The sequence below is a fragment of the Perognathus longimembris genome, chromosome 15 (assembly GCF_023159225.1).
Source record: "Perognathus longimembris pacificus isolate PPM17 chromosome 15, ASM2315922v1, whole genome shotgun sequence".
Lineage (NCBI taxonomy): Eukaryota > Metazoa > Chordata > Mammalia > Rodentia > Heteromyidae > Perognathus > Perognathus longimembris.
The window spans coordinates 47,853,504-47,881,180 of record NC_063175.1 but is presented as its reverse complement, the minus strand read 5'-3'; the positions used below and the strand labels follow the sequence as shown (position 1 = coordinate 47,881,180).

The 27,677-nt window shown below is 47.1% G+C and overlaps 2 protein-coding genes across 15 annotated transcripts in view; both read right to left on the bottom strand.

Annotated features, from left to right (window-relative positions):
* Positions 1-9,205, bottom strand: part of LOC125363945 (O-acyltransferase like protein-like) — a 48,356-nt gene extending 39,151 nt beyond the window's left edge. Inside the window, exon 1 of the mRNA XM_048363282.1 lies at positions 9,058-9,205. Within this exon, the coding sequence (XP_048219239.1) occupies positions 9,058-9,205 (148 nt within the window). The remainder of the gene's footprint in view (positions 1-9,057) is intronic.
* Positions 9,206-13,646: 4,441 nt separating this feature from the next.
* Znf532 (zinc finger protein 532) overlaps positions 13,647-27,677 on the bottom strand; it is a 99,854-nt gene continuing 85,823 nt past the window's right edge. For all 14 annotated transcript variants that reach the window (XM_048363796.1, XM_048363784.1, XM_048363783.1 and 11 more), the window contains 3 exons: positions 18,773-18,885; positions 16,963-17,110; positions 13,647-16,244 (listed from right to left, as the gene is read on the bottom strand). In XM_048363796.1, the coding sequence (XP_048219753.1) occupies positions 15,750-16,244; positions 16,963-17,110; positions 18,773-18,885 (756 nt within the window). In that variant the 3' untranslated portion in view covers positions 13,647-15,749. The remainder of the gene's footprint in view (positions 16,245-16,962; positions 17,111-18,772; positions 18,886-27,677) is intronic.

The window sequence follows — 27,677 nt, the reverse complement described above, 5'->3', positions numbered from 1 at the left end:
AGCCCTGATGGGCATTAGAATCACCCAGCATCATTTCTTAAGAAATAAATCAACACTGATGCTCAGGCTCTTTCAGGCAGCAGCTAGCCCTGAGCAACGGGGAGGTGCAAAGAGAACTCAAAATGGAAGATGGGGTCACAAAGGCTCAGAGAGTACACTGTAATTAAACTTCCCGATTCACAAGTGGCCCTGGAGACCAGGACCTAGGGCTAAGGAGTTCTTGCAGGCAATCTCAGGAAGTACTCGCATTCCAAAGGCTACTGCCGTTCCCTAGAACAATCCACTTCCACACACTCACGAGAAAGTGTATTTGTCACAGGTGCTCAAGCTGCTCTTTGCTGCCACTAATGAACTAAAAACAAGAGAAAAGGCTGGCAACTCTCCCTCCATTTTGTATGTTGTTGTTCTAAGCTGATTTTTCGTGTCACTTTGCAATCATCATGGGCTCCAGGAAAGACCATGTCTGAAGGACCAAGGACTTTAAAGCCACCCCCCCCCACCCCCCGGGGACAGCAGAGCCTTGCAGATCACCTCCAAATGAGGAAAACTACTTGTAATGATCAGACTGTGCCTCCGAGCCAGAGAAATCAGCTCATGGGAACCAGATTGGTCTCTTCAAGTGACAACAAGCAATAACCACTCCAAGAACCTTTGAGAATCAGAGCAGAGATAATGACGGCCCAAACCACAACTGTACCTGGGACTCCAAAGCTGTCCATACCTTTGTCCCCTGACTGGAACTTCACCTCTACTTAAACCTAATGCTAATGTTTATAGACCCTGAAGATTCAGGCTACGGATGGGCTGGAATGCTGGCTTTCCGTGGTTTACCTGTGCCATATAATCTCCTTTCTCTGCTGAAGACACTTCCCTAACACTTGTACTAACATTCACTTCTGGTCTGAACTCTTCTCTCGCTGGATGCCCAGTCCCTGGTGGATCGTTTTCGCTGCTGTTTTGGTAACAGGCCCCACCGTCCCAGAGGACACAAGCCAAGGGAGGGGCTTGAGCTACTTGTGTTTCCCAAGTGTTGCTACTCGGAACATCATGATTATTCCAGACTCCGGAGCAGGGCCTTAAAAGCTCTTTGCCCTTTCCATCTTATCCTCCTGAACCTTAAGTGCATTTCCTCGGCTCCATTATAAGGATGAACCAGCACCAGGTCAGCGCTTGCCATCTTCCAGCCTAGATTGTTTGTCCTTCCTGTCTGCTGGGCAATACTGAGTCACTCTGCGGGCCTCCATGGAGCATGGCCTCTCCCAGGAAACACTCCAGACTTTGGCATTGCAGTGCGGTGATGTGGTTGCGTCCCTGTTTGTCTCCCACAGGGAGGAAGTTGCTCCTACTTTACCTAATAGGTGTCTTGGAGAAAGAGTTCAGTGGCTATTTGCTGAATTGAATTAAACTTTGGTAAAAATGAGTTCACAGGCCCAAACTCAGCGCCTCAAAAAGTAACCAAAAAGGAAAACAATCATAAACCACTGGGTACATTTCTGACATACTGACTAACATGTTTTTCAGATGCCATTCTCCCTCGCGATGTTGCTCACATTCTGTAGCCTAAAGCTTAAGAATCTAGAACCGTAATAGCTGAGGAGACAGAAGTAAAAGGTATTGATTCTGAGCCTGCCTTTCCACTAGAAAAACTCTGAAGGACACATATGGATACCCAGATCCTTATTTTGAGAACATGGAATTCCAGTTCTTTCCAGGTTTTTTGCTTTGTAAAAGGGTGGTATTTCTACTTGAGCTCACTTTTCTGGGCTCTACAAAATTTTAGGTTGCATCTATTTCCTTTCTGATTATGAACTGAAAGGTACAAGTTGTCCTTTTCTGGCCTCTACCCTAATGAGTTTCTGGAGAGAGCTAAGAGATAGTAGGACAGGTGCTCCTTCAAAATCCAAGTACCTTGTGATCAGCCTGAGAGACAGAGACATAGGGAACTAAGCCCCAACTGCACTTGCTCCTTCAAATCACACAGCGGTTGATCCAAGCCTGCATTTTCAAATAATTCAAAGCAGCTTGTAAACTAGGAGTTGGGGATTCCCACCTATAATCCTAGCTACGCAGGAGGCTGAGGTCTGAGGATCACGGTTCAAAGTCAGATGAGGCAGGAAGGTCTGTGAGACTCTTGTCTCCCACTAACCAGCAAAAAGCCAGAAGTGGAGTCAAGTGGTAAAATGCCAACCTTGAGTGAAAAAGGTAAGAGACAGTACCCAGGCCTTGAGTTCAAGCCCCAGTACTGACATCACACAAAAACAAAAACAAAACAAAGGCTCCAAGTGATTCTGTTGCCTCTCAGGGAAAGAGAAGTTCAGAGAAAGATTGGCTCTTTTCTTTTCTATCCCAGACGATAAATGTCTGCTTTTAATTCTAGAGGCTGTGTTTGGAGGCTGTAGTGATCTGTATTCATTTCTGTATTTATTTTCTGACGCCATCTTAACAAATCCCCATAGCCTGAGTAGCTTACAACAACAGAACTGTGTTCTCACACACAGTGCTGGAGACTAAGTCGTCCATGGGGGGCCGTCAGGACTGGCTCCTGCTGGAGGTCTGAGGCATCTGTTCCGGGCTGTTTCTCCCAGCTTCCCCGGGCTCCCAGCAGTCCTTGGCATGCCTCTGCTTGCGGATGACCTCCCGCTCCCCCTATAGTTATGTGGTTCTCCCTGCTGTCTCTCTCTGTCCAGAGCCCTTCTATTGAAATCAGTTGGCTCTGTGCAATACGTATGAGAGATCTCATTGTCAGTTGCAGTTTGTGTGCAGAATGGGTGGAATTGTGTTCTCCCAATTCATTGATTGCAGTCTGAATGAAGCTCAGTCATTATCATCACCACACAAAAAGAGGAAGTTATATTCTCTAGAACCCAAATGGCTATCGGCTGCAGCGCCTAGGTTGCTCACACGTGGACAAATGTATGCAGTTCTGATGAACATCTTTCTTGTTTCCTGTTCATTGTATTTTATTTCTATTTTGGGGGCTTGAACTCAGGGCTACTCTCTTCGTGCTCAAGGCTAGCGCTCTACCACTTGAGCCATGTGCTGCTTGCAGCTTTTTCTGAGTAGTCTATCAGAAGTCTCACAGACTTTTCTGCCCCGGCTGGCTTCAAACCACAATCCTCAGGTCTCAGCCTCCTGAGTGGCTAGGATTACAGGCATGAGCCACCGTGCCCAACTTTGTTTCTTCTTTCTTTTTCTTTTCCTTCCTTCCTTCCTTCCTTCCTTCCTTCCTTCCTTCCTTCCTTCCTTCCTTCCTTCCTTCCTTCCTTCCTTCCTTCCTCCCTCCCTCCCTCCCCGCCTCTTTCTTTCTTTCTTTTTTCTTGTGCCAGTGCTGGGGCTTGGACTCAGGACCTTATGCTCTTGTTTGTCTTTTTTGCTCAAGTCTAGCACTTTACCACTTCAGCCATAGCTCCATTTGCAGCTTTTTGCTGATTAATTAGAGATAAGAGTCTCATGGATGTTTCTGCCTGGGCTGGCTTCCAACTGTGATTCTCAGATCTCAACCTTCTAAGTAGCTAGGATTACACATATAAGCCACCAGGACCCGGCTATAATCTCCTCTGGCACCTGTATTGGATTAAGGCCCTTTCTCCTCACCTTGCTTTAGAATATTATCTCTTTAACAGCCCTATCTTCAAACACAGCTGCATGTTGAGATATTGAGGTGAGGACTTTAACATGTGAATCTGGGGGTGTATGATTTGACCCGTAACAGATATAAATTACAAACAATAATAAAAACCTACAGTAGTCCTTCTACACACCACAACGAGCCAACTTCACGGAATGCTTTCATTACATCCCTCTCCCCGCTGGAGAAGGCTGGGGATAAACATTTATATCTGTACCTAGTCTACAGTTTCAACTGACCAACAAGTATAATCTTGACTTGAATGGGATTTGGTATTTTGCTGGTCTTAATGAGTAATAGGAATGTAAAGCAAAGATGCACGTGGCCTGCGCTTGAGCATATCATGAAGGATTTGCAAGCTGAGCCAGATGGCACTCTGAGTCCTGAAGACTAGTGCCGTGTCTTTTTGTGGTATTGATAATTGGATGGCCCTAGACATTACACATCTCTAAGTTTAACTTGGATTTGTAACAATGTCTGCATCCGTTTCTGAAGTCTAGACAGTCAACAAGACAATAAATCAAGCTCCAACTTGTAGCAATTGCTAAATTCCATGTCAGCTCAGCTGACTTCCATCTCCCAAGGAAATACAGCTGACCACAGAGCGAGAAGGTGGTACGCAGTAATGCAGCCGCAACTCCGCCATGCTGACAGCTGGCAGAGAAATCGCAGCAAAGCATCAACAAATAGTGCAGCTCTGATTTCATCCCAGCCACCATCCCCTCCCACATATAACAGGAAAATTTAGAAATATATCCAAGAAAGGATGAATCTTTGACTATTCGTAACATCATTTAATGGTAAATTAAATCATTAACTGCTTAATGACCAGCTCAAAAACCTAACTGGCTCTCCCAAGTCAGTACAGACCCTGTATCGCACTACTAGCCCTGGGAATCAGAATGTTCTAATTCCCTAGTGAGGGGTAGTGAGGAAGCAAGTTGAGCAAGGCGAGTTGGCCTACTGAAGTCACAACGGCCAGCTTAGTGCAGCTTCCGCCACTCAACTGCAGGTCTTTAATAATTATTTTCCAAGGATGGTGTAATTAGAAACGTACAGGAGCACTTGGGGGGAAAGTTGTCCAGGTCAGCTAGAGAAAGGAAAAAGATAGCTTGTCCAAATAGAACCTTCCAGAGGGGAGGTCAGGATGGAGATCTAGGTGCTGATGGCTCACACCTGTAATCCTCGCTACTTAGAAGGCTGATAGCCTTCTGTCACAGGCAGCGCAAGTGGAAAAGCCTGAGTGACTCTAGCTTCATAAATAACTAGCAAAAATACAGTCTGGAGGCATGGATCGGGTGGTAGAATGCTAGTCAAGCGAGCAAGCCAAGCAAGCACAAGGCCCAGAGATCAAACTCCAGTACAAGAAAAAGAGGAAAGAGAGTACGTGGAGGGTGAAGGTGGAAAGGAAAAGATAAAGCCTTATTGTAGACTTGTACACTTGCCTCTTGTGATGCCTGAACCCTTTAACCTGTCCTTCCTACCCAGACCTATCTCTAAATACCGGGTTCTCTCCTGGTCTACAGCACACATGACCTCAGTTTCCTTCTGCAAGGTCAAATGTCTTTGCATGAATCTCAGTGGCCCTCTTTCCCTACTCCTCCTCAGACCCCAACCCTTATCTGGAGCTCACACAACCCACACGAGACCATCTCTGCCCTTGGATTGGGGATGCCATTTAACAGCATAATTATGCAATACTTACTATATTAAAAAAAATAACACAAAGGTCTGTGTTATATTATTCAGTTTTTAAAAAAATCTGAGGGCTGGTAATGTGGCTTAGTAGAGTTGCTGCATGCATGAAGCACTGGTTCAATTCCTCAGCACCACATACACAGAAAAAGCCAGAAGTGGTGCTGTGGCTCAAGTGTCAGAGTGTAGCCTTGAGCAAAGGAAGCTTAGGGGACAGTGCCCAGGCTTGAGTTGAAGCCTGAGGACTGGCAGAAACAAAAAACAAGCTAGGTGCCAGTTGCTCTCACCTGTAATCCTAGCTAGTCAGGAGGCTCAGGTCTGAGGATCTCAGTTCAAAGCCAGCCCAGGCAGGAAAGTCCATGAGACTCTTATCTCCAATTAACCACCAGAAAACCAGAAATGATGTTATGACTCAAACTGGTAGAGTGCTAGTCTTGAGCTGAATTGCTCAAGGACCGTGCCCAGGCCCAGTGTTCAAGCCCCATTACCGATAAACAACAACACACACACACAAAAACAAATCGGCGCCAGGCATTGGTGGCTCACACCTGTCATCCCAGACACACCTGAGACCGAGATCTGAGGATTGCAGTTCCACGTCAGCTGGGGCAAGAAAGTATGTGACATTCTTACCTCCAATTAACTACCAAAAAAGCCGGAAGTGAAGCTGTGGCTCAAGGGGTAAAGCACTAGCCCTGGGCAAAAAAGCTCAGGGACAGTGCTCAGGCCTTGGGTTCAAGCCCCACGATTGATTCACACACACACACACACACACACACACACACACACACCTGAGAAATCATTTTAAATCTTAGTTGCACCCCCGTCCTCCCTGCCTGCTCCAGACTGAATCATTTTCATGCATTTCTTAACATTTATTCTATAGGCATTGAGCAGCAGAGAGCCTTGATTTGCATTAGTTTAAACTTAGGTATTATATATAACCTTCTTGCAAGATTTTTTTTTCCTTTTGATTTTTCTTTCTTTCTGAACACGATCTTGCCATGTCACCCAGGCAGGCTTTGAATTCAAGACCTGCCTGCATTACCCTTCCCGGTGCTGCGATTACAGGAATGTGCCACCTGCCCGGCTGTTTTTCCTCCTTGATGTGACTTCTGGGACCTCCGCTGCGGCATGGATACCTGTATCTCTCATTCCCTTCCATTGCTCAGCTTTGTTATTGTCTTTCTTTTGTCATTGCTTATTTTAGGCAACGATCCAGAGGGTGAGCTCAGGAGCCCTGTGACATGGGCTCAAATTTTCTATCTACCACTTACTTTGGGCAAGATCCTTTCTATCCCTGTGGTTCCATATTCTTCTTTACAAAATGGACCATAGTAGCGCTCTCTCTCCTCTCCTAAATAAAGGGCTTGGGCACTAAAAGGGAGGCTCCTGTACAGCGCTCTGAAGGGCACCTGCTGCTGTGTCCAACTACCCCAATCACTGACTCTTCTTATTTCCCCATCCACATGGTCATCAGGAAATCCATCCTGTGAGTCCAGGTCAGAAATGTGTGCTGTGCTCAAAAATCTCAGGCAACATGGCAAAGCAACCATGACAAATAGCATCTGGCACATTAGAATGAAAACACATAGCAGTACAGATGATGAATGTACTTATTCGTTAACATAGCCAGGCGCTGATACATCATGCCTGAAATCCTAGCTACTCAGGAGGCTGAGATCTGAGGATTGTTGGTTCAAAGCCAGCTCAGGCAGGACAGTTTGTGAGACTCTCATCTCCAATTAACCACCAGAAAACCAGAAGTGGTGCCATGGCTCAAAGTGGTAGAGCAGTAGCCTTGGGTGAAAAGGGTCAAGGACAGCACCCAGGCCCTAAGTTCAAGCCTTAGGACTGACAAAAAAAAACCCAAAAAACAAAAAAGCCAGAAGTGGAGCTGTGGCTCTAGTGATAGTGTTAGCCTTGAGCACAAAAGCTCAGGGAGAACACCCACCCCCTGAGTTCAAACTCCAGGACCAGCACCAAACAAACAAACAAACAAACATTTAATAGTCATTTAGCCCATCTCCATAAGTCATTGGATTCTGTCTTGGACAAATTATCTTGGGGGGAAATGTGTGTCAACAAAACAAAACAATCTCTTCTTGTTTTCAGTCTCCTGCAGAGGAGCCATGCATGGACCCAGTAAGACGCATGGCAATTAGCTGGCGGTGACTGGATCTGACAATATCCACCACCACCTCATCAGACATCCCAGCCAACCATCACATCTCCTTGATTCTCTTGACCAGCCTCTTTGGCCCAGGTTTGTCACAATGCTCCCTATCAACGTCACCTAGTGTTGTAGCAAACAGCATCAATTCCAAACCAGGACTTGACGAAAACAACTATTGAATTAATTGGATTTGCATTTTACCACCATTTCATTAAATTACCAGGACATCCCATTCGGGGTTACAATAGCTCCTGTATCAGGGAAGCTATGTGGAGTTCTCCACATGGATGAAAGTGGTTTTGTGTTTGTTTGTTTGTTTGTTTTGCCAGTCCTGGGGCTTGAACTCAGGGCCCGAGCACTGTCCCTGAGCTTCTTTTGCTCAAGGATAGCACTCTACCTCTTGAGCCACAGCGCCACTTCAGGCTTCTTCTGTGTATGTGGTGCTGAGGAATCAAATCTAGGGCTCATGCTTGCTAGGCAAGCACTCTACCACTAGCCCCATTCCCAGCCATGGATGAAAACTTTTAAAGGATTCATACAGCAGAGTGTTTTCAGTACAAAGCAGCCATGCCTTCTACATAGAAATAGAAGTTGTTGTGTTAGGCTATCTGGCTTTGGAATGAACTTTTACCTGGTATTTCCTCCCTTATTAGCAACAACAGTGAATCATTTTCAGGAAGGAGAGTTTAACCACTGAAAATCCATCTCCAAGCTGGCAGAAAGCCATGAATCCCTTTAATTGTGGAAATAGCTTTGGCAAACATGCAAAACCCAGCCACTGAAAGCCCATCTATACCACATACAAAGAGGCTCGCTTACATACCATTGCTTCTAACCTGAGCCAATCACAGATATCTATCTATACCTACATATACCTATCAGCCATGCAAGGGGCAAGATGGCTCCCATGAATAATAAAACACCTTATTATCACAAGCACAGTGGATGTTTAGAAACAGAAACTAAACTTCACCAGATGACAGGAAAATGCTATTGTTTCCAGTCATAATTAACAACATCATGCCATTTATAAACAATTCTCTTCTTGTCAGGATGCTGGTCCTTAGGAGATCTCCATGGTTAGACTGGCCATAGAACCTTTTGCAATGAAAACTCCCCTCCCTCCTTGATGTCCGGTACAATCTATAAGCCAAGGTTTAAGGCTCTTCTCTTCCCTGTTCGATGCAGCCTTGCCAAATAGACACTCTACCACTTGAGCCATACCTCAGGTCTTTTTTGCTTTTATTTTTTTCTCTATGGTCCTCCCTCCTCTCCCCACCCCCAGCCAGTCTGGACCACAATCCTCCTGTTCAGGTTTTCCATGTAACTGGGATAACTGACACACCTGGATTCTTATGGGGTTAGGAGGCATCTCGTGAGCTTTTTGTCTAGGCTGGCTTCAAATCATGATCCATATACCCTCCAAGTAGCTAGGATTACAGGCATGAGTGACTGCACATGACTTGATGCTGTATATTTTAATTTCTCGTGAGCGCAACTAAAATGCTTGTACCACACACCTCAGACTGCCTACCCAATGGACTGGGTGCCTACTTACTTCTCAGAGCGTATTCTTTGGGCTTCACCAAATTCAGGTCAGAAAGGAATTCATTGGTATCTTGCATGCACTTGAGAGAAATATTCCTTGCAGGAAAAACAAAAGGAAGTTTCAAGAACAGGAGATAAAATAATACAGTGAACACCATCCTTCTGTCTCAATGTGCTAGGATCAACCTCCCTTCTCAGAGAGCCTTGTATTTATGAGCCTCTCGTCTGCAACACACCGGTGGTAAATGTGACATTACTCACTTCTTAACGAGCGGAGAGACAAGCCGCATCTCCTCAGCCACCTGCAAAGCGGGCCGAGATAAACACGCCATGGAAACCAATTTATATACAGCGTGTTATTGCTGAGTAAAATAGCACTGCGGAGGTTGGGCCCACTGACCACCTGGCTTTCTTTAGTTATGCAGATTAACATGAATAAAACCTCACATCTCTTGAGAGTCTGGTGTATATCTCTGGGTATATATTGATGATGCTAAGTAACAATATTTGGGTTTTGCCCAGGAATGATGACAAATCCAACCGAGAAATGTTTAGCTATACGTTAAGCAAACGAGGGCTTCTCTGTGGTCATGTGGCTAGGTCATCCATCTGCTAATGCATTTGCCAGGCTTTGAAAGTGGGGCTGCACGGGAATGAGGCCCTCGCCCCTGCAAAGAAGATGATACAGGACAAACGCATGTGTGTGGGTTTGAGACACACATTTGTGACAAAAAGAACATGTGTCCATGTTAGTGCTGCTGGCCACGTTCAGGAAATGTAAACTATGTTGATTTCGATCTCTTATTGTGTAAATACTCCTTCCCCCCCAAAAAAAAATAAAGACCATCTTTAAATAGTAGTCTAGCTCTGTTTAAGGGGTGGCAGAGGGGTGCTCTGTCTGTAATCCTGGCTACTCAGGAGGCTGAGATCTGAGGATCTTGGTTCAAAACTGATAATCTGAGGGACTCTTATCTTCAATTAGCCAGTAAAAAACTCCACAGTGGAAGGATGGCTTGAAGTGGTAAAATACCAGCCTTGAGTGGCAAAGTAAGTGAGGTTGCTAGGCCCCGAGTTCAAGCCTAGTACCCACACAAATAAAAAAGGGCGGCACAATGTTTGCATGCCTTGTTTATGCTGCTGAAACAGGCCCGTGCTTCCTTGTCCTTGTGGCTTTAGAGTTGCTTTGCACATCCCAGACCATTGCACCTTTCCAAGCACACAGTCATTTCACAAGGATTATTCAGGCACCTGTTTAATGCAAGACGGGGGCGCGGGGAGGGGGCAAAAATAGGACAGGAAAATCAATATTGCCTTCTTTTCCAGCAAGCAGGCCTTTGTCATTTCCTGAAGAAGCAGCCATCTGTTGGAGATGCTGTTACAAATGCCATGGCTGTTGAGAAACAAAGGACAAGGGGCCTTGCATCATTTGGCAATGACATTGAGAAAACATGGGTCTGTCTCTGCTGACAAAAATAGGGAGTGACGTGACAGAAAAGTGCTCTCAGGCAGCAAAAGGTGAGAGGAAATGGTGACCACCTGACAGGAGGCAAGCAGAGTTCATGGAGAAGCTGAGGACATTCATCCCGAGGGTGGTGGACAGGAAGTAGGCATGCAAAGTCTGGCAGCCTAAGCAGGCAGTGTGCTTCAGCATGGGACCCCAGGAAGGCTTTCTGTGTGGGGCAATCCTGAACTAACCTAAAGGAAGGGGAAAGTTTGCGGGGGGCGGGGGGGGGGGGGAACCACTGGGGAAAGAACGTTCCAGAAGAGTGGGGAACACTCTGGCAAGTGCCAAGGTGGTAGGATGGGATAGGAATGGGACAGCTGTGTAGAGAAAGAAAGGAAGTGGCAGGAGATGAGGTCAGGCATGAAACAGGACATGGGGGGAGCCGGTCTCCTGGGATGAATCTCACTTGTTTGTCTGGGTGAGTTTCTGCTACAATAATTGGCATTGACGTGGTCTTTGGAGGGGCTCTTATTCAGAGGGAAGCCAGGGCCTAAACTTCACTGTGTCCCACCATGATCACTCCTTATATCCAACATGACTCAGGAGTGAGCCCCTTACAGGCAGCCATCTTCCCCCAGCCAGCCACATGGGCGATTCACAAGGTAACTCAAGTGGCTGTCACCATGACTGTGGCCACCATGCCACGGGTGCCACCCATTTCATCTGTCCCTGCTGCTTTACATGGTTTTCTTGAGGGTCAAAGCAGGAGCCAGGGTGATGATCGTGTGCTCTCTTTTGCGAGGCTGGTGGAAGGCTCTTCCCGCTTCCGTGGGAGAGCAGACCTAGCTCTTGCCAAATAGCAAACTCCCTAGCACTGGCTGGGACGTTCAGATGATGAAGTGGCTAAGGGCGCGTGGCTCCTCCCCACTGGCCGACCCATCTTCCACTTTCCTACAGTGGCAGCAGAGGCTGCTCTGGTCTGTTGGTGCTCGTCAAGCTCACATCATCCTTTTGGGGTCAACATCAGCTCTCCTTGTTCTGTTCCAGGGGGTGCTATGTATTCTCCAGAAGTAACTAGTCCAATGAAGCCTGACATGACCTCAAGGTCAGAAAATCATTCTTGAGCTAACCCCCCCCCCCCCCCATGTCTGAGAGGACATTGGCTTCTAAATACAGGCTGTTCCCCAACTCGCTCTTGCAGACATGGTCTGTCTCGTGTGTGCGAGCAGGTCTGACATGGCAGTGTAATTTGCCAGTAAGGCTATAAGGAAAGCTGGGGGATTGGTAGCTTGCTGTAAAATAAATAATAAAGCAAATCAAGGACACAGTTCCCTTAAATATTATGAAATATTATTATAAATAGTGCTGTGTTATATGACTCAAAGCCGGGGCCCTGATCCTTAGCTTTTTTGCTCAGGATAATGCTTTGCCACGTAACCCATAGCCCCACTTCTGACTTTTTGGTGGTTAGTGGGAGATGGAGTCTCATGATGTTCCTGTCCAGGCTGGCTTCAAACTTTGATCCTCAGAACTCAAGTTTCCTGAGTAGCTCACAGGCATGCGCCCCTAGACCCCCGCTTCTCCTGTGCTTTGTCTTGTGCCAGAGCTCTCATTGAAACAAGATCTACTGCTCGCCACTTCCACATCCATCTTTGCAAAAAACGGAACTCATTATCTTCCTCATAACCAGCTCTTTATTGTTAAAGTAACCCCAGTTCAACTCTCAAATGGAGTTTATCTCGCTGCATGGAACCCTCAGTGCTACTTCTGAAGTTTGACTTACAAGTGTTTCTAGGCCAGTCCTGCCTACCTCAGGTCAAATCATCATACTGGGTTAGCATCAGAGCAAGAGACATTACTCCTGTGACCATCCTTCTGGGCACAGGGAAGATAGCGCTTCTTGGCCTGCGGGGACTGGTGATGGTTTGTGGCTGAGTAGTAAGAAGTGTTATTACTTCTGAACCAGAGACGTTAAATTGATCTCTCCTGGTTACCACAGCAATGTTTGCGACCGTGACAGAATGGGATTAAGAGCTAGAGAGTCATGCCTCAACCAACCTGCAATGGGCACTGGCCAGCAAGACAGTCTTGAGCTAAGCCATTTGAGATTGTAACCATATTAAACCTGCTTGCTCTGCTTACATCGCCCACCCTACCCCCTGCCGCCATCTAGCATCAATACTGCTCCCAATCCATCTAGTTTTTCTACTCCTTACCAGTTTCTAATTATGCAAGTACAAACCGTTGGTGTGTCACCCAAAGGTTCCTGAAATTGGCTTATGTCACCTTTTCCAGCCTCAGATGTCACCTCTCCATGCCGTAAATGGCTTCCTAGGAAATCCCTGCGCATGCCTCAAAGGATCCTATCTTTGCTCGGAGGGTCTCCTCTTTCCCAAATGCCTGTACCTCATCAGTACAACTGATAAAGGACGGGCAGAATGCAAGTCTCAACCCACGGATTCTCGCCCAGGATGCTGTGTTAATCCTATTATTCATGGTTTTCTTTAATGCTGAAGACATTTTCACGCTGACCTCTCGATTATTTCTTTCTACAATTCCTGTTGACCCGGACTTGGGTTTTAATTTGTCCTTCTTAACTTTTTTGGTATGTATGTGTCAGCACTGGGGCCTGAGCTCAGGGCCAGGGCACTGTCCTTTAGCTTTTCCACTCAAGACTGGCACTCTACCACTTGGGCTACACAGCTCCACTTCAGCTTTTTCCTGGTTAATTGGAGATAAATCTCATGGGCTTTTGTGGCCAAGCTGGCTTTGAGCCTTCATCTTCAGATCTCAGTGTCTACAGTAGCTAGGATTACCTTGACTTCTAACCTGTTTTCTGTGGAGTCTAACCCTTCATCTCTCGGCTATATCCCCTCCCGCCCAAGCAAGATGTCTTTCAGTAGACCACCCCCCTCCCCAGAGCTGACCACCCAGCTTTCCCCACCGAGCCCCCACACTGCATGTGCTTTTCTAGTCTGTGTTTCACCTGCTTCATTTTGGACCCCTGAGTACTTCAAAAAAATTTTTCCTTACCTTCGACCAGATGTTTAATATGAATTCCATATTCTCAAGTACTTCCTGAGTCTTTAATCAAAGTAGGGAGACTGAGATGATCTTATAAAAGCCATGGTGCCAACAAAACAAAAGCTCTAGGGTCATGTTTTGCACATACTTTTTTTTTTATTTGTTGAATAAATGAATATTTGTCAATATGTACATAACCACAAAGAGCGAGCACTAGATTTAGAGCAAAATGTTTGGGTTCTAATACTCAAAGCCACTCAGCAGGTACGAGGGCTTAGGCAAAGAATCCAGAGCTCCGCTTCCTCGACTGTAAATCTAGGCTGTACAGACCTGCATGGCCGCCACGCAGGCTTATTGCAAGGTTCCGATGCAGAAACAATGTGGAAGTGCCATGAATACAACTTAGAGCAATACAAACAGAACAGGTAACAGCGATCCAACTTCAAGCTGAGGAACACTTTGTCATACCCTTCGATTGTACCGATGTGCGGAGGATGGAGTCAACGAGAAAGCGACAGAACAGTCAGCTGGTGACTGAGGAGAACGAGGAGGCCATTCTTCGGGATGGAAAGAATCCTGCAGGACCTGGTAGCCCATTCCATCCAGCAATGCATCACTTCCTAAACTCCAGGATGTCAGCCCCACCATCAAGAACTCTCTCACAGAAGCACAAGGCCAAATGTCCCGCGTTTTATTTACATGTGAAATGTGTGTAATACAGTCATGATGGCTGTGGGGCCTACACCTGACAGCAGCAAGACCTTTTGAGGAATCAAACATCAACTACAGTCTACCATGCAAGTATCTATATGTACATAAAAGAATTCCTCTTCATGGGGGGGGAATAAAAGTATAAAACATGTTTGGGGATAAGTACAAGGTACAAAATGCAAAAGAAAACACAAAACCCAAAAACAAAATATACATTATATATACACACACATATATGTATATATGTATGTGTGTGTGTATATATAACATAGTGTGTTTATAACTCTCCCAGAGAACTATGAACGGAAGGGACAGAAGAGCACCTGTGTGGTGCTAAGCAGAACCGCAGACAGGAGCTTGTTATTGAAATGCTAAACGAAAGCCGGTGGTTGGCTCAGTGCTTGACCTAATGGCCAGTTGCCCTTTGCAGGCAGCTGCACTGAAGGTCGGTGGTTGAAGTTGTGCATCCCAACTCTAAGTACCAGAACGTTTGGCAGTAGCACCCAGAACAGGAAACGCCAACTATGTAGACGGCAAAGGGGTAGGTCAACTATGACTTTTTTTTTTCCTGTCAAGAGCCAGAGAAAAATACTTGATACTCGTAGTTGTGTTTGTAATAGGTAATAAGTGACATGAGAAAAACCTGACTAGACGGAGCTAGGTCTGACTCCCCAGGGGGAACTTTAACAGTAATCCAGCCCTTTCCTAGCGTATCTCCTTGTGCTCTTTACATCAGCCTTGCCTGTCTGCCCGGAAAACCATCGGCCTTGGTTTTCACCACTTTGTAATTCCCTTCTTGCCCCTTTCTTCGGGGGGAATGGAGGAAATGTACATACATCACTTACTGGCTTCTGGCCTGGTGGACCCGATCGTGGGGGGGCAGAGAGGCCCTGCAAGGCTGCCTTGGCGGTCACTGGGAACGAGGGTCGGGGGTCCCACACACCCTGGCCCCCTGGGAGCAGGCACGCTGGGGTAGTGCTAAGACACTTCAAAGTTTCTAGTGTTGTGAGGGCCACAACCACCTACAAATTATGTAGTAGTGGATTCTAAAAAAATTTAAAAGACTTAAAAAAAAGGCATTACGTTAGCCTGTTACTTAGTTAATCAACCCATTCAAAATTGGTGACGATACAAAAATGGTTGAATTCAGGAACTGCCCCGAGGACTAAGAACTCTGTTGTAAGGAAAACAGTACAAAAAGAAAAAGAACAGTTAAAAACCCATCTGAACAAACCAACGAACGAACAAACAACAACAAAAAACAAAACGAAACCAAACAAATTAAAAAAAAAAAAGACACCTGGAAACATTGGTTCTACTAAATACTGATACAAACATGTAACAAAGAGTATAAAAAGTTATCATTTAAATATATACAAACTCTTTCGAACGCAAATACTGTCTGGATGGTCCTGGGACGCGGATGGGGAGATAGTGCAGTTAGCCTGGCCGCGCCCCGCGTGCCCCGCGCCCAGGCCGGGGGTGTCCGGGGCGGCGTCGGGGGCGGCGTGGACGGCGGCGGGCTATTTGTCGGCGGCGTTCATCCTCTTGGACTTGATGAAGGCCATGCCGTGGGTGCGCATGTGAGTGTTTAAGGCAGCTTCCGTCTCGAAGGTCTTGGCGCACACCTTGCACTTGCGGTCCGACACGGCGCCGTCGGCCGCCTCGTCGTCGGGGCCCGGCTGGTTCTCCTGCTGGCCGTCCTCCCCGGCCCCGTTCTGCTTGCCGGCCGGCTGCGGCTCCTTGAGCTTGTGCACGATGAAGAGGTGGCGCGACAGGGACACGTGCGACGTGTAGCACAGGCCGCACTCGCGGCACTGGTAGGACGAGCCGTCCGACTTGTGCTGCGGGATGTGCTCGTGGAACTGCAGCAGGTTCTCCGTGGTGAAGCCGCACACGGCGCACTTGTGCACCTTGAACACGTTGATCTTCAGCTTCTTCAGGGGCTGCGTGATGGCGCCGCGGGCGGGCCGGAACTCCAGGACCGGCTCCTCCAACTTCCGCTTGGGACTGGGGGCCTGCGGGGTGTGTGGGGGGGGGACGGTATGAAAGGGGTACCCAGCACAGACCCAACCCAGCACCAACCCGGCTGCACAGTAACAAGGACGAGGATCCCACGACACAGCTGCTAGGAACACGGGCACCACCCCCTGGAATGGGGGGGCCTTAAAGCAGCGGTCTGCCCTTTGTGGTTCCTACTGTCCCCACCCCACGAACAGGAGCCATGTTCCCAGATGTGCCTCCAGCGGCAGACAACGGAGCCCCTGCATTTGGACCTCCCCTTCCAGCAGAGCCTGACCCACGCCGGCGCCCACAGGCCTGGCAGTGGACGGAGCAGTGGACGGTGCCCAGCGGGGAGCCCCCCCCCAGAAGCCACAAGGGGCGTATACAAAGGGGATCATTTTACACCTTCATGGGTGTGATGGTAATATTTAAAACTGTGTGACTGCAGCCCACTGCGGGTGGCTCCAGTCGGTAATCCTTGGGATCTAAGAATCATGGTTCAAAGCCAGACCCCGGCAGGTTAAGTTTTGAGACTCTTATCTCCATTTAATCAAATGGTAGGAAACTAGCCTTGAGCAAAAAGAGCTCAAGGACAGCGTGCCCAGGCCCTGAGTTCAAGCCCCATGACTGACCCCCCAAAAAAAACAAGTGTCATTGTGGAAAACCCCAGGGATAGAGAATGGAGGAAGAATGAGGGTCAACCCCGGGAAGGAAAGAGGCGCAGGGGTTCACCTTCGCGTCTTCCTTTATTTCCACCTCCTGGTCGTTGGTGGCCTCTGTCATTTCCTTCAGGTCCGGATCCTTGATCCCGTGCATGAGCTGGACGTGCTTCTCCAGCATCAGCCTCTTGGTGAAGGTCCGCCTGGAGTCCGGGCAGTGCCTGCGGAGGGAGGGAAACACCATCACTGCCCGCAGCTCGGGGCCAGCAGGACTCGCATGGGGGTCGGAAGGGCCGAGTCACACCAGGGGCTCCGTGTGCACGAGCACCGGGCCCCCCAAGGCTGTCGTGGACTGCTCCAGCGGTTTCTATGCTTCTCAGGAAGTCTTATTTTAGTGACCTAGTTATTTTTCTAGGTCTGGATAGAGTGTGCTTAGCTTGAACTTCGTGACGGCCTAGTAAAGCAATGTTACATTTCCAGAGTCTGCTTTACCGTGAGCCAGAGAACGCCCTCAGAATGGACATCGTGGCTAAAGACAGCCCGTCACGAACCTGGCCCTGCTGGTGGGCCACTGTCTCTGTGACAAGACAGCACTGGCGACCCACCAGAACACAGCTGCATACGCGTGTTCACCACAGCCCTGGAGAACAGCTGTCCGTTGGATACATTTAAATGTAGAAAATGGAACAGTTATCCAAGATAGGACAATTAAGTTTTGCAGATTAGGAAGGTAGTTTCTTTGAAAGGTGTAAAATTACGGTTGTCTCCATAAAACAAGTTTGGCCAGAAGCACATCAGCTATCTCCCCCAGGCTCTGTGACGATGGCTCATGTCCCTCCCACGTGGGTGAGGCGGGTGGAAAGCATCTTGTGCTCTCGGGCGCAACCACAGCTGCTCCCTTGGACGGACTTTGGGGGGTTTTGTGAAGACTGGCCCTGAAACACGCGTGACTTCACAGGAGAGACCCTCTGTGGGGCAGCGAGAAGCAGCCCAGCCCGTGTACAAATGCTCTCCACCGTCAAGTGTGTGCATTTTACTGTCTTACAGTGACTTCCCGGGGCCCAGATAGACTCCCTCCTCTCGCCTTCTCAGCCCAGGGTTTCTTACTAAAGTTGGATTCTTTTATTCAGTTGATATACATAGTGTATTTATATAATACATACAGCTGCTTACTGAAATCTTCCCCACCCATTCCGACCCAGGAAACAAAGCCCCAGCGAAGAGCTGCTCATCAGCTGGCTAGCTAGCCACAAGGCTCCCGGCACCTGCCCTTACCATGTCTACACCACATTACATTCATGCTAATGAATCATCTTCAGCAGTCTTTCTTTTAGGCGTGTCCTGGTTGAGTAGGTGATAAAGATTCTCCACCAACCATAATAAAGCACATCCTGGCCATCTGTATCAAGAATTGGGTTATATCTAGCCATCAAAGGGTAGGTTTCCACTGGTCCACCCAGTCAGTCTCTCGCACTGGTTTGGTGTCAGTCAATATTCTAAGGCTACCTTACGGGGCAGACTGTAGTTGGGTGGCATGGAGTACACAAGGTACTGCTGCCGCTTCATCTTTATGCGCCACAACCCAATGAAAAGCGCCGCATGGTAAGTCAGAATTTAACACTGTAAAAAGTGTAGGCTAGAAACCAGGGCAATCAAAGGCAGAAGGCAAGAAGTGAAAGCCGTTGGAGATGTTCTGAAGGTATTTCCACGGCCCTTCTGTGTTAGCAACCACTAACTTACCTTGTGCCCTGAAGCTGGCCCAAGGTAAACTAGAGTGCCCTGGTCATGTGGCCTGAGGCCCTGTCATCTCCTCTCTCTGCCCTAGTTCTTTCCTAATGGACTTTCCTGCCGCTTACAGACGAAGGAAAGGAAGCACGACTTACGAGCAGGTGTAGACTTTGCGGATGCCTTTGTGCTTGATCCGATTGTGGCGGCACAGGCTGTGGGAAGAGCTGAAGGACTTGTCACACTGGCGGCAGGGGTGCTTCTTCATTTGCTGTGTCACGAGAGAAGAGGAGGCCATTTGAGACCGTGAAGGGAAAAACACCATTTTTCCTATTTCTGGCAGTGCTGGGGATCAATGAGGGGGCTTCATGAATGCTAGGCTACACCCCCAGACCTGAAAATACTGCAAAAACCCCAAGAGCACTAATACTATCACACACTTCTAAAACTTTCCTCTTCTAGGACTATTCCCCCAGACGAGTAAGGGCTTTTGTCCCACACAATGCCATCACAGAGAGCTCTGAAGCGACTTTCAGGATGTGTGGGGAGGGTGACATGAGAGATAGAGGACGAGAGACACTGAGAGTTGACACGGTCACAAATGAGCTACCAAGTAGGTAAGAAAGTCTTTCCACATTTGCGTTTCCACTTTGGCTAAGACATAGCTATGGCAACTAAGTGTGGGTCCATGCAGAACCTTCAAAATAGATTAGAGGCTTAGCTTGAAAACAAATTCTTTGAGTATGACATGCCTCAAGCAGCCTGGAACTAAACAGTGCCTCATCACAAGGAAATAGAATCATAAGAGCTGTCACATATGGAAAATGAAAATGAACTCCCGGAAATGGAAACAAGACAAAACAAAAACAAAACCCCACAATTTGGCATGAACCCTCATTAAGAATAAGGCTGAGAAAAAAATCAGTCCTCACGTGAGATAGCATTACCATTCTTGGCAGTCAGAAGAGAGACATATGCAACAGCAAGATAACTGAGGAAGAAATTATATTTTTGAAACCTTCAATTAATCAGCTGACAAGTATGTCTATATTTAATCTGCTGAGTGGAGAGTCGGGCTGGACAGGACCAGAGAAGGGCTGACACCGATGACTGAGTGAGACCGAGTACAGCTACGCAGTCACTTCCTCAACTAGGAGGTAGGGGTCACAAAAATGCCTTCCTTGTCCCGGTGTGGTGACTCAAGCCTGTGATCACAGCCACCTGGAAGCAGAGACTGAGGACTGTGGTTCAAGGTGAGGCCTAAAAGTTCATGAGATTCTGTCTCAACCCATGTCTGGGTTCAGCGGTACGGGGGCTGTTGACAAGAAAACAAGGCAAGAAGCACAGTAGAGCAGCCCAGGACTTGAGGCAAGACACTACCTCGAAAGCCATCAATGTAAAACAGCTGGTAGGACGGCTCAACTGGTAGAGCATTTGCCTAGCATTGCACTAGACCCTGAGTTCAATCCTCAGTACCATCAACGCCTTTTACTGTTTTCCTCAGCATATAATTTGAGGGAAAAGAATGTGTTATGAAATGGTGATCCCTCTGTACAATACCTTAATAACAAAATTGTATTAAAAAAAAAGAAAGAATAAAGTGATCAGTTAGGCATCAGATTGTGCTGTCTCCTCACCCACAAGGATTTCATAAACCTTTTGTGATCACACAAATACACCGTCAGCAATCCCTAGTCTGTCTATGTAGCCAAAGAATGAGGAAGGGGCAATAGGTCTTTATTAGAGTAGAGCCTGAAGAACAGATGCATGAATAAATAATAGTTTTATGTCTCAATAATGGTCTTTAAAAAGCAAATACTGAACCCTTTTGTAATTGTGTAGGTATATAGGACAACAATGTTAAGACGGATCCAAAAAGCCAAATCACCAACCATCTTTCTGAAAAGATGGCTTTGGAAAACAATCCTAGCAGATGCAGAGAAAGGAAAGACACCCTCCTGGTAAGAAGGCAAGAATGGCTTTGTTCCTAATGTGTTTAAGATTCCACTTCTTACGGTGTGGTTATAGGAACATGGACAGCAATGCCAGGAGTGGTCTCAGGGGCTAGAGAGAGACTGTTCTCACAAAGCCTGCAGGCACGAGCTACCCGCCTCTCTCCTGCTACCCGCCTCTCTCCTCTATCTTCAGGAAAGCACACAGAACTGAGCTGCACAACCCCCAGATATCAAAGTAGGGCTTTGGCTTTACTGGTGACAAGAAAATGACAGAGTTCAATGTTGATTTCCAGATCAAGACAAGTGACATACTTCTTCCCTGTTAAAACTTCAACTCTGTATCCAAAGATGCTTTAGAGATTTTTATATCTCATTATCTTCAAAACTGTGAGTTCTGCTACTTTATGACACCAAGAACCATTTTTTATAAATTAAAAAGAACAGGCCGGGTATTACAGTGGTATATGACTGTAATCTCAGCCAGCAAGAGGGCAGAGGAGTGAGGAGCTACAGTTCCAGGCCAGCCTGGGCTACAAAGCAAGACCCACTTTCAAAACACCAAGCACACACACAACAACTGAAGAAAACCACAAACACCAGTGCAAAGAAGGTGTGAAGTTTGTTGTTCTGTTTCTGGCTTTTGGTTTCCTCAGTAGAAGTGGAGAGAAGAGAAAGTGACCGAGGAGGCAAAGCAGCGGGTCTCCTCAGCCAGTGCCCAGCTACCCCGCTTGCTAAGTGGCACTCCAGAGAGACACACCTCACCAGCAGGCACGGGCCCAGAAATGCTCATTCACACAGAGCTTGAGAATCTGGTATTCACGTAGACAAACATGAGAGACTTCCTAGACTTTATCCCTAATCTGACTTGCAGTGCGCCCCAACTTCACGGCTCCATTCCTCTCGCCAAACCCTCTGCTGTGAACAGGGGGGGGTCTCAGGCTCCTCTCATGTTGCCTGAGAGGCACACGTGGCTCTACCACAGCAGACATTCCCAGGCTAGCCCCAAGTCCTTTCTTATCTCCGTTTTAGAGACACTGGGGGAGTAAGAGGGAGGAGGGGGGGGCCCCAACCTTGCACGCACATCTGGAGAGATACCGGGCCTTTACTGAGAACCCCGTTTCACCAGCCTTACTCCCAGGTGAAGGGGCTCCTAACGTCCACACAGCTACCCCTACGGGGGACACTGCTCCCAAACCCCGCCACTGTGTGTGGAAGGCCAAACAAAGCCAGCTCCCTAACTGAAATGGTTCACACCTGAAGTTCACTCGGGACCGGTCCTCTGATGACACAACGCCCTGCACGCCACTCCAGGAGTCTATTCCTCGTCTCCCATAGGCTATCTGATGCCCATGTGGACCAGACTTTCTCCTCCAGCACCCCTCGCCTTGCGATGGGGGTGCCTCCTGACAAAGCCACCCTACGTGGAAAATGCACGTAGTACCCAGAACAATCCATTATAAACTTGAAACACTGAAGTTCAAACCACTGCGTGTAAAGGATGGTCTGGACATATTTACTTGGCATAAAAACTGTTGTTGTTTTTTTAATTTTAGTATCTTTAAGTAATTGTACAAAGGAGTCACCATTAACAAAGCCGTTTATGAATATGATATGTCTTCATCAGTGTCACCCCTTTCAATATTCTCACCCACCCCTTCCCTTCCTCTTAATTTTGTGAGATACACATTGCATTCGTGACTGCATTCTCTTCTTCTCTTCCCTTGTCTGCCCCTCAGCCACCCCCTTTCAAGTAATCGCTTCCCAGGGTTTTATTTTGCTGAACTTTGACTTTAAGTATAGCAAGTGGCTCACAACAAAGAAAGCTGATCAAATCAAGCTGTAATGTAATGTACACGTGCTCTCTCCCTCTTTCTCTCTTTTCATTTAAATGAAGCACTTTTTGGCATCTCTGAATTGGCAGTATCACAACTCTTGTACTTTGGTGCGGTGATTAGAAAAATAAAGGTTACTATTGTGCAAAACTATAATAGTTGACCTGGTAAGACAGTAGAAAGTGATGAATGATGGACAATATGGGGGCAGGGGGAGGGAGGGAGGGAGGGAGGGAGGGAGGGAGGGAGGGAGAGAGAGAAAGAGGTGTATGAGCAACCTCAGAAACTGGAAATGCTGGATAAAGGGATGCTTCAGTTCCTGGGAGAGACTAAGTAGGACAGCACAAGATGTTGCCATATTACTCAGAATGGCACACAACTTAAAACTGAGGAGTTTTGTTTATTTCTAGCATTTTCCACTAGATGGTAGATAGGGATCACCATACTTGTATAAAGAACTTCAAGACCTATTAGACTTAGTGATAATGGGTAGTAAAAGCATGCGCATGTACACACCCATACACACAGACTTCTCACTGCATTTTCCCTATTGTTTGGATTTTTTTTCCCCCAGTCCTGGGGCTTGGACTCAGGGCCTGAGCACTGTCGCTGGCTTCCTTTTGCTCAAGGCTAGCACTCTACCACTTGAGCCACAGTGCCACTTCCGGCCTTTTCTGTTTATGTGGAGCTGAGGGCTTCATGCACGCTAGGCAAGCACTGTATCGCTAAGCCACATTCCCAGCCCCTTGTTTGGATTTCTGAATCGTGTGAATGTAGATGCAGTACATATCAAAAACGTTCTTTATATATTTTTTACAGAATGTAAAATTCATCTTAAAGTATGGTTCTATGAGCTTTGAGGGCTGAGAAACTGCCATGACAACCAAGATAGAGTTGTATTACCCCTTAAGCTCCACATACCCCTTTGCAGCCAGCCCCACATCTGGCTTTTGGCAACCATAACCTGTTTTCTGTCCCTTCAGTTTCGCTTTTCTCATCTGTCACAGAGCAGCAGGTGGCTTCCTGGGTCTGCTTCCTTCACCCAGTAGAACACATGGATAATCTGACTGTCCATTCCTTGTCACTGCAGAGAAGTATTCCACATATAGATGTACTCCAGTTTATTGATGGATATTACCAAATGATGGACATCAAGTTGTTTGGGGAAAAACAAATCCCAATAAAGAGAGATAAACCCGGGTTTGTGTCTTAATGAGGACATTAGTTTATAGGCTGGGGTGAAACTAGCCAAGAACAAATGGATACACTGACGGTCAGACAGTACAGCAGTGACTAACAATAAAGCAGTGATGCCTAGAGAAAAATAGCATCCCAAAGGCCTGGCAATGAGCATTTCAAGAACAAGTGAATCTGACAGAGCCAGAAGACAGTGCCTGAGAATCCAAGTCCAAAGGGAGGCGGGCCCAGCCGGTGGCAGGGGGTGGAGGGAACAAGACTCCATCTCTAAGACTGGTTGTGAAGGGAGGAAAGGAAAAAAATATCTGAAGGAACAGGCAGAGAGGATGCGGGAGGTTGTTGTGACACCTGAGATGATCAGTAAAGAGGCTGGGTGACACAGCATCACCCTTGGAACAGAAGGGGACAGTAGATCCAGATGGAAAGGGGTTTCTACAGTCATCTCTCTGCAGGAGAAATGGGCGTGCTAAAGACACCGTGGGCCACCCATTCAAAACCACTTCCGCTTGGCTGCAGGCCCATTCAAAGCTCCCCAGCCTTAAGCCAGTCCAGCACCACCCTACGGGGGCTCCCTGACCCCACAGTCCCTTTCTCTTCCCCTCTCCACCTCATGCTGCTATCAGAGCAAACCACAGAAAGCGCACATCCCAACAGGTGACTGCGAGAAGCCCACAGAGGTGCCCGGGCTGCCTTAACCTCCCTCCCTGCAAGGTGAGAACTGGGTGACCAGCAGCAGTCAGGGTGTCGGGATCTGCTTGGTATCACACCCACCACTCTCTCCTTCACACACAAGCAAACTCTTCCTGCTCATCCTTCCACCACAGCTCCGGGTCATCTGAATTCCCAGGAGCCCCGCCTGGAATGGCCCCGCCCATACAACCGCAACACTTCCTTCTGTCCTCCAACCCCTTTAACATCCGACGGTAGTTCACTGTTTGCTCAAGTCACAGGGTCTCAGCAAGCTGAAATCTGAACTCAAAACAGTGCTACATTGACAAGTGCATCCTCTAAGACAGCCAACTCTCCAACTAGTCCTAGCTTTGAACATGGTTTTGTTTTCTCTTTCTTTCTACCAAGTTCTAAGTATTTGTAGAGCACAACTTCAACTATAAGAGTCTTAAGAAAAGCTATGCCTGGTAAGTAGTTACTAAATAAAAGAAAGCGATATATGCAACAGAAAAAAAAAAACATGACTGAAAGGTAAACATCTCCAGGATACGAATAAACCAATGTTTTTGCAGTTTCAGAATTACATCCTACACCTGTAAACCCCAAATGTCAGTGCAAAAGAAGAAAACAAACAAAAAAAAGGGGGGGGGGGAGGAAGACTGACAATCCCTAATCAGAAAACTAGTCAAGACTATGCAAATGGGCTGGGGAAATGGCCTAGTGGTAAAGTGCTCGCCTCGTATACATGAAACCCTGGGTTCGATTCCTCAGCACCACATATATAGAAAAGGCCAGAAGTGGCGCTGTGGCTCAAGTGGTAGAGTGCTAGCTTTGAGCAAAAAGAAACTGGGGACAGTGCTCAGGCCCTGAGTTCAAGCCCCAGGACTGGCAAAAAAACCCAAAACAGACTATGCAAATATTCCAAGGTTTAAAAAGGGGGGAAAAAAGGGCTGGGGATATAGCCTAGTGGCAAGAGTGCCTGCCTCGGATACCCGAGGCCCTAGGTTCGATTCCCCAGCACCACATATACGGAAAACGGCCAGAAGCGGCGCTGTGGCTCAAGTGGCAGAGTGCTAGCCTTGAGCGGGAAGAAGCCAGGGACAGTGCTCAGGCCCTGAGTCCAAGGCCCAGGACTGCCCCCCCCCCCAAAAAAAGGGGGGGGGAAACCCACCCAAAACATATTTCTGGTCCCAAATGTTTTGAAAAAGAAATACTCAACTTGTAGAATAGATACATTGGACAAGTTTAAAATAAGATCTCTAAAAGCATACTGATGTTATTTCTTTAGTTAGTTAATTGATTAATTAGCGCCAGGACTGGGGCTTGAACTCACGGCCTGGGCCCTGTCCCTTAGCATTTTTGCATAAGGCTGCCACTGAAGCCACATCTCTTCTTCAAGATATGCTTTTTTATTTTTTAAGACTCACCTAAAAATGAAATATTACGGGGCTGGGAATATGGCCTAGTGGCAAGAGTGCTTGCCTCGTATACATGAAGCCCTGGGTTCAATTCCCCAGGACCACATATACAGAAAACGGCCAGAGTAGTACTATGGCTCGAGTGGTAGAGTGCTGGCCTTGAGCAAAGGAAGCCAGGGACAGTGCTCAGGCCCTGAGTCTAAGGCCCAGGACTGGCAGAAGAAAGAAAGAAAGGAAGGAAGGAAGAAAGGAAGAGAGAAAGAGAGAGAGGGAGGGAGGGAGGGAAGAAAGAAAGGAAAGAGAAAGAAAAAAAGAAAGAAAGAAAGAAAGAAAGAAAGAAAGAAAGAAAGAAAGAAAGAAAGAAAGAAAGAAAGAAAGAAAGAAAGAATTACTCGGGTGCCGATGACTTACCTGTGTAATCCCAGTTGATGTGGAGGATCACAGTTCGAAGTCAGAGGAGCAGAAACGTTTATGAGACTTCATGTCTAAAATGGCAGGCTGGAGCCATGCCACAAGTGCCGGCTAAGCTAGCCCAACAAGCTGAAGGACCTGAGTTCAAACTTGTGCTTAGCAAGCACTCTACTATATTTGAGCCATGCCTCCAGCCCTTGTGCTTTAGTCATTTTTTCATATAGGGGTCTCGCATTTTTTTACCCAGGCTGGACTCAACCACTTTCTCCTACTTAGGCTTTCCAACTAGCTGCGATTATAGGCTGACCTTGAACTGAGATCTTTACTTGCCAGCATAACTTTGTTTTTGACCAGGCTTGAACTCCATCAGGCTAGCACTGTATCACTAGAGCCACAGCACCACTTCTGCCTTTTCTAGGTAGTTTATTGTAGATAAAAGTCTACTGTAGAGCCTCCAGAGTAGGGAGGCGTGATTATAGGCATGAGCCACAAGTATACTTCTGAAGTAAACTACAGGTATAGTTTTCACACAGGTTCAAGTTGTACATCAGGATAAATAAAAACTCGTGCTTCATAGGTACCAAAGTTTCTCATTCAACCAGGCTCTGGTGGCTCACACACTGTAATCCTAGCTACTCAGGAGGCTAACATCTGAGGATCACGGTTCAAAGCCAGCCCAGATAGCAAAGTCTGTGACTCTTGTCTCCAATTAAAACCATCCCCTCCCCCAACAAAACAAAACAGCAGTGGCACTGTGGCTCAAGTGGTAGAGTGCTAGCTTTGAGAAAACAAACTCAGGGACAGCAGTTAGACCCTAAGTTTAAGCCTCAGGACCAGCACATGCACACACACACACCTACACACCTACACACCTACACACCTACACACCTACACACACACACACACACACACAGAGTTTCTCATTCATTCCTATTACATCTGGGTATAGAAACTATGTGGCCACAAAACTGGAAAGCATTGGCTCCTGTTATAGAAACACCACCTCCAGTTAAGAATGGCAAATTACAGGGAATAAACTTGCTTACCCAAGCCACCCCTGCTGTCTTAGCAAATGATCCTTTACACAGGCAAGAAGTGGCCTTCCCATAAAGTTTGGCATATTGTAGGTACATAAATTCTCAAGTCTTGCTGTGAGAATACAGTATCTAGGGCTCTGGTAAGAATTTCCAGCTCCGACTTCACTAGATCCAAGAATAGACAAAGTCTATGTTGATGCACACAGCACAGGAAACCCAAGCCGCCTACACGTGGGAGCTTTGAAAAAGTATAATTTAAGCACTAAAATGAATCATACCATCCAGGTTTCTATCAGCTGAAACTGAGGGGCTCTAGGGAAATATCTAAGCACAGAGTAAATTTGGCCCACAGGACTTTCTGTACCGGGCCAGCAAGTATATGTATTAGGTTTGCAGGCTATAACGTTTTTTGCTGTAACTACTCACTTCTGCCCCTCTAGTTTGAAAACAGGTAATATGTAAACTAGCAGGCATGACTATAGTTCCACAAATCACTCACAAAAATAAGCCTGCTGATCCCTGACTTGGACAACTGCCTCAATCC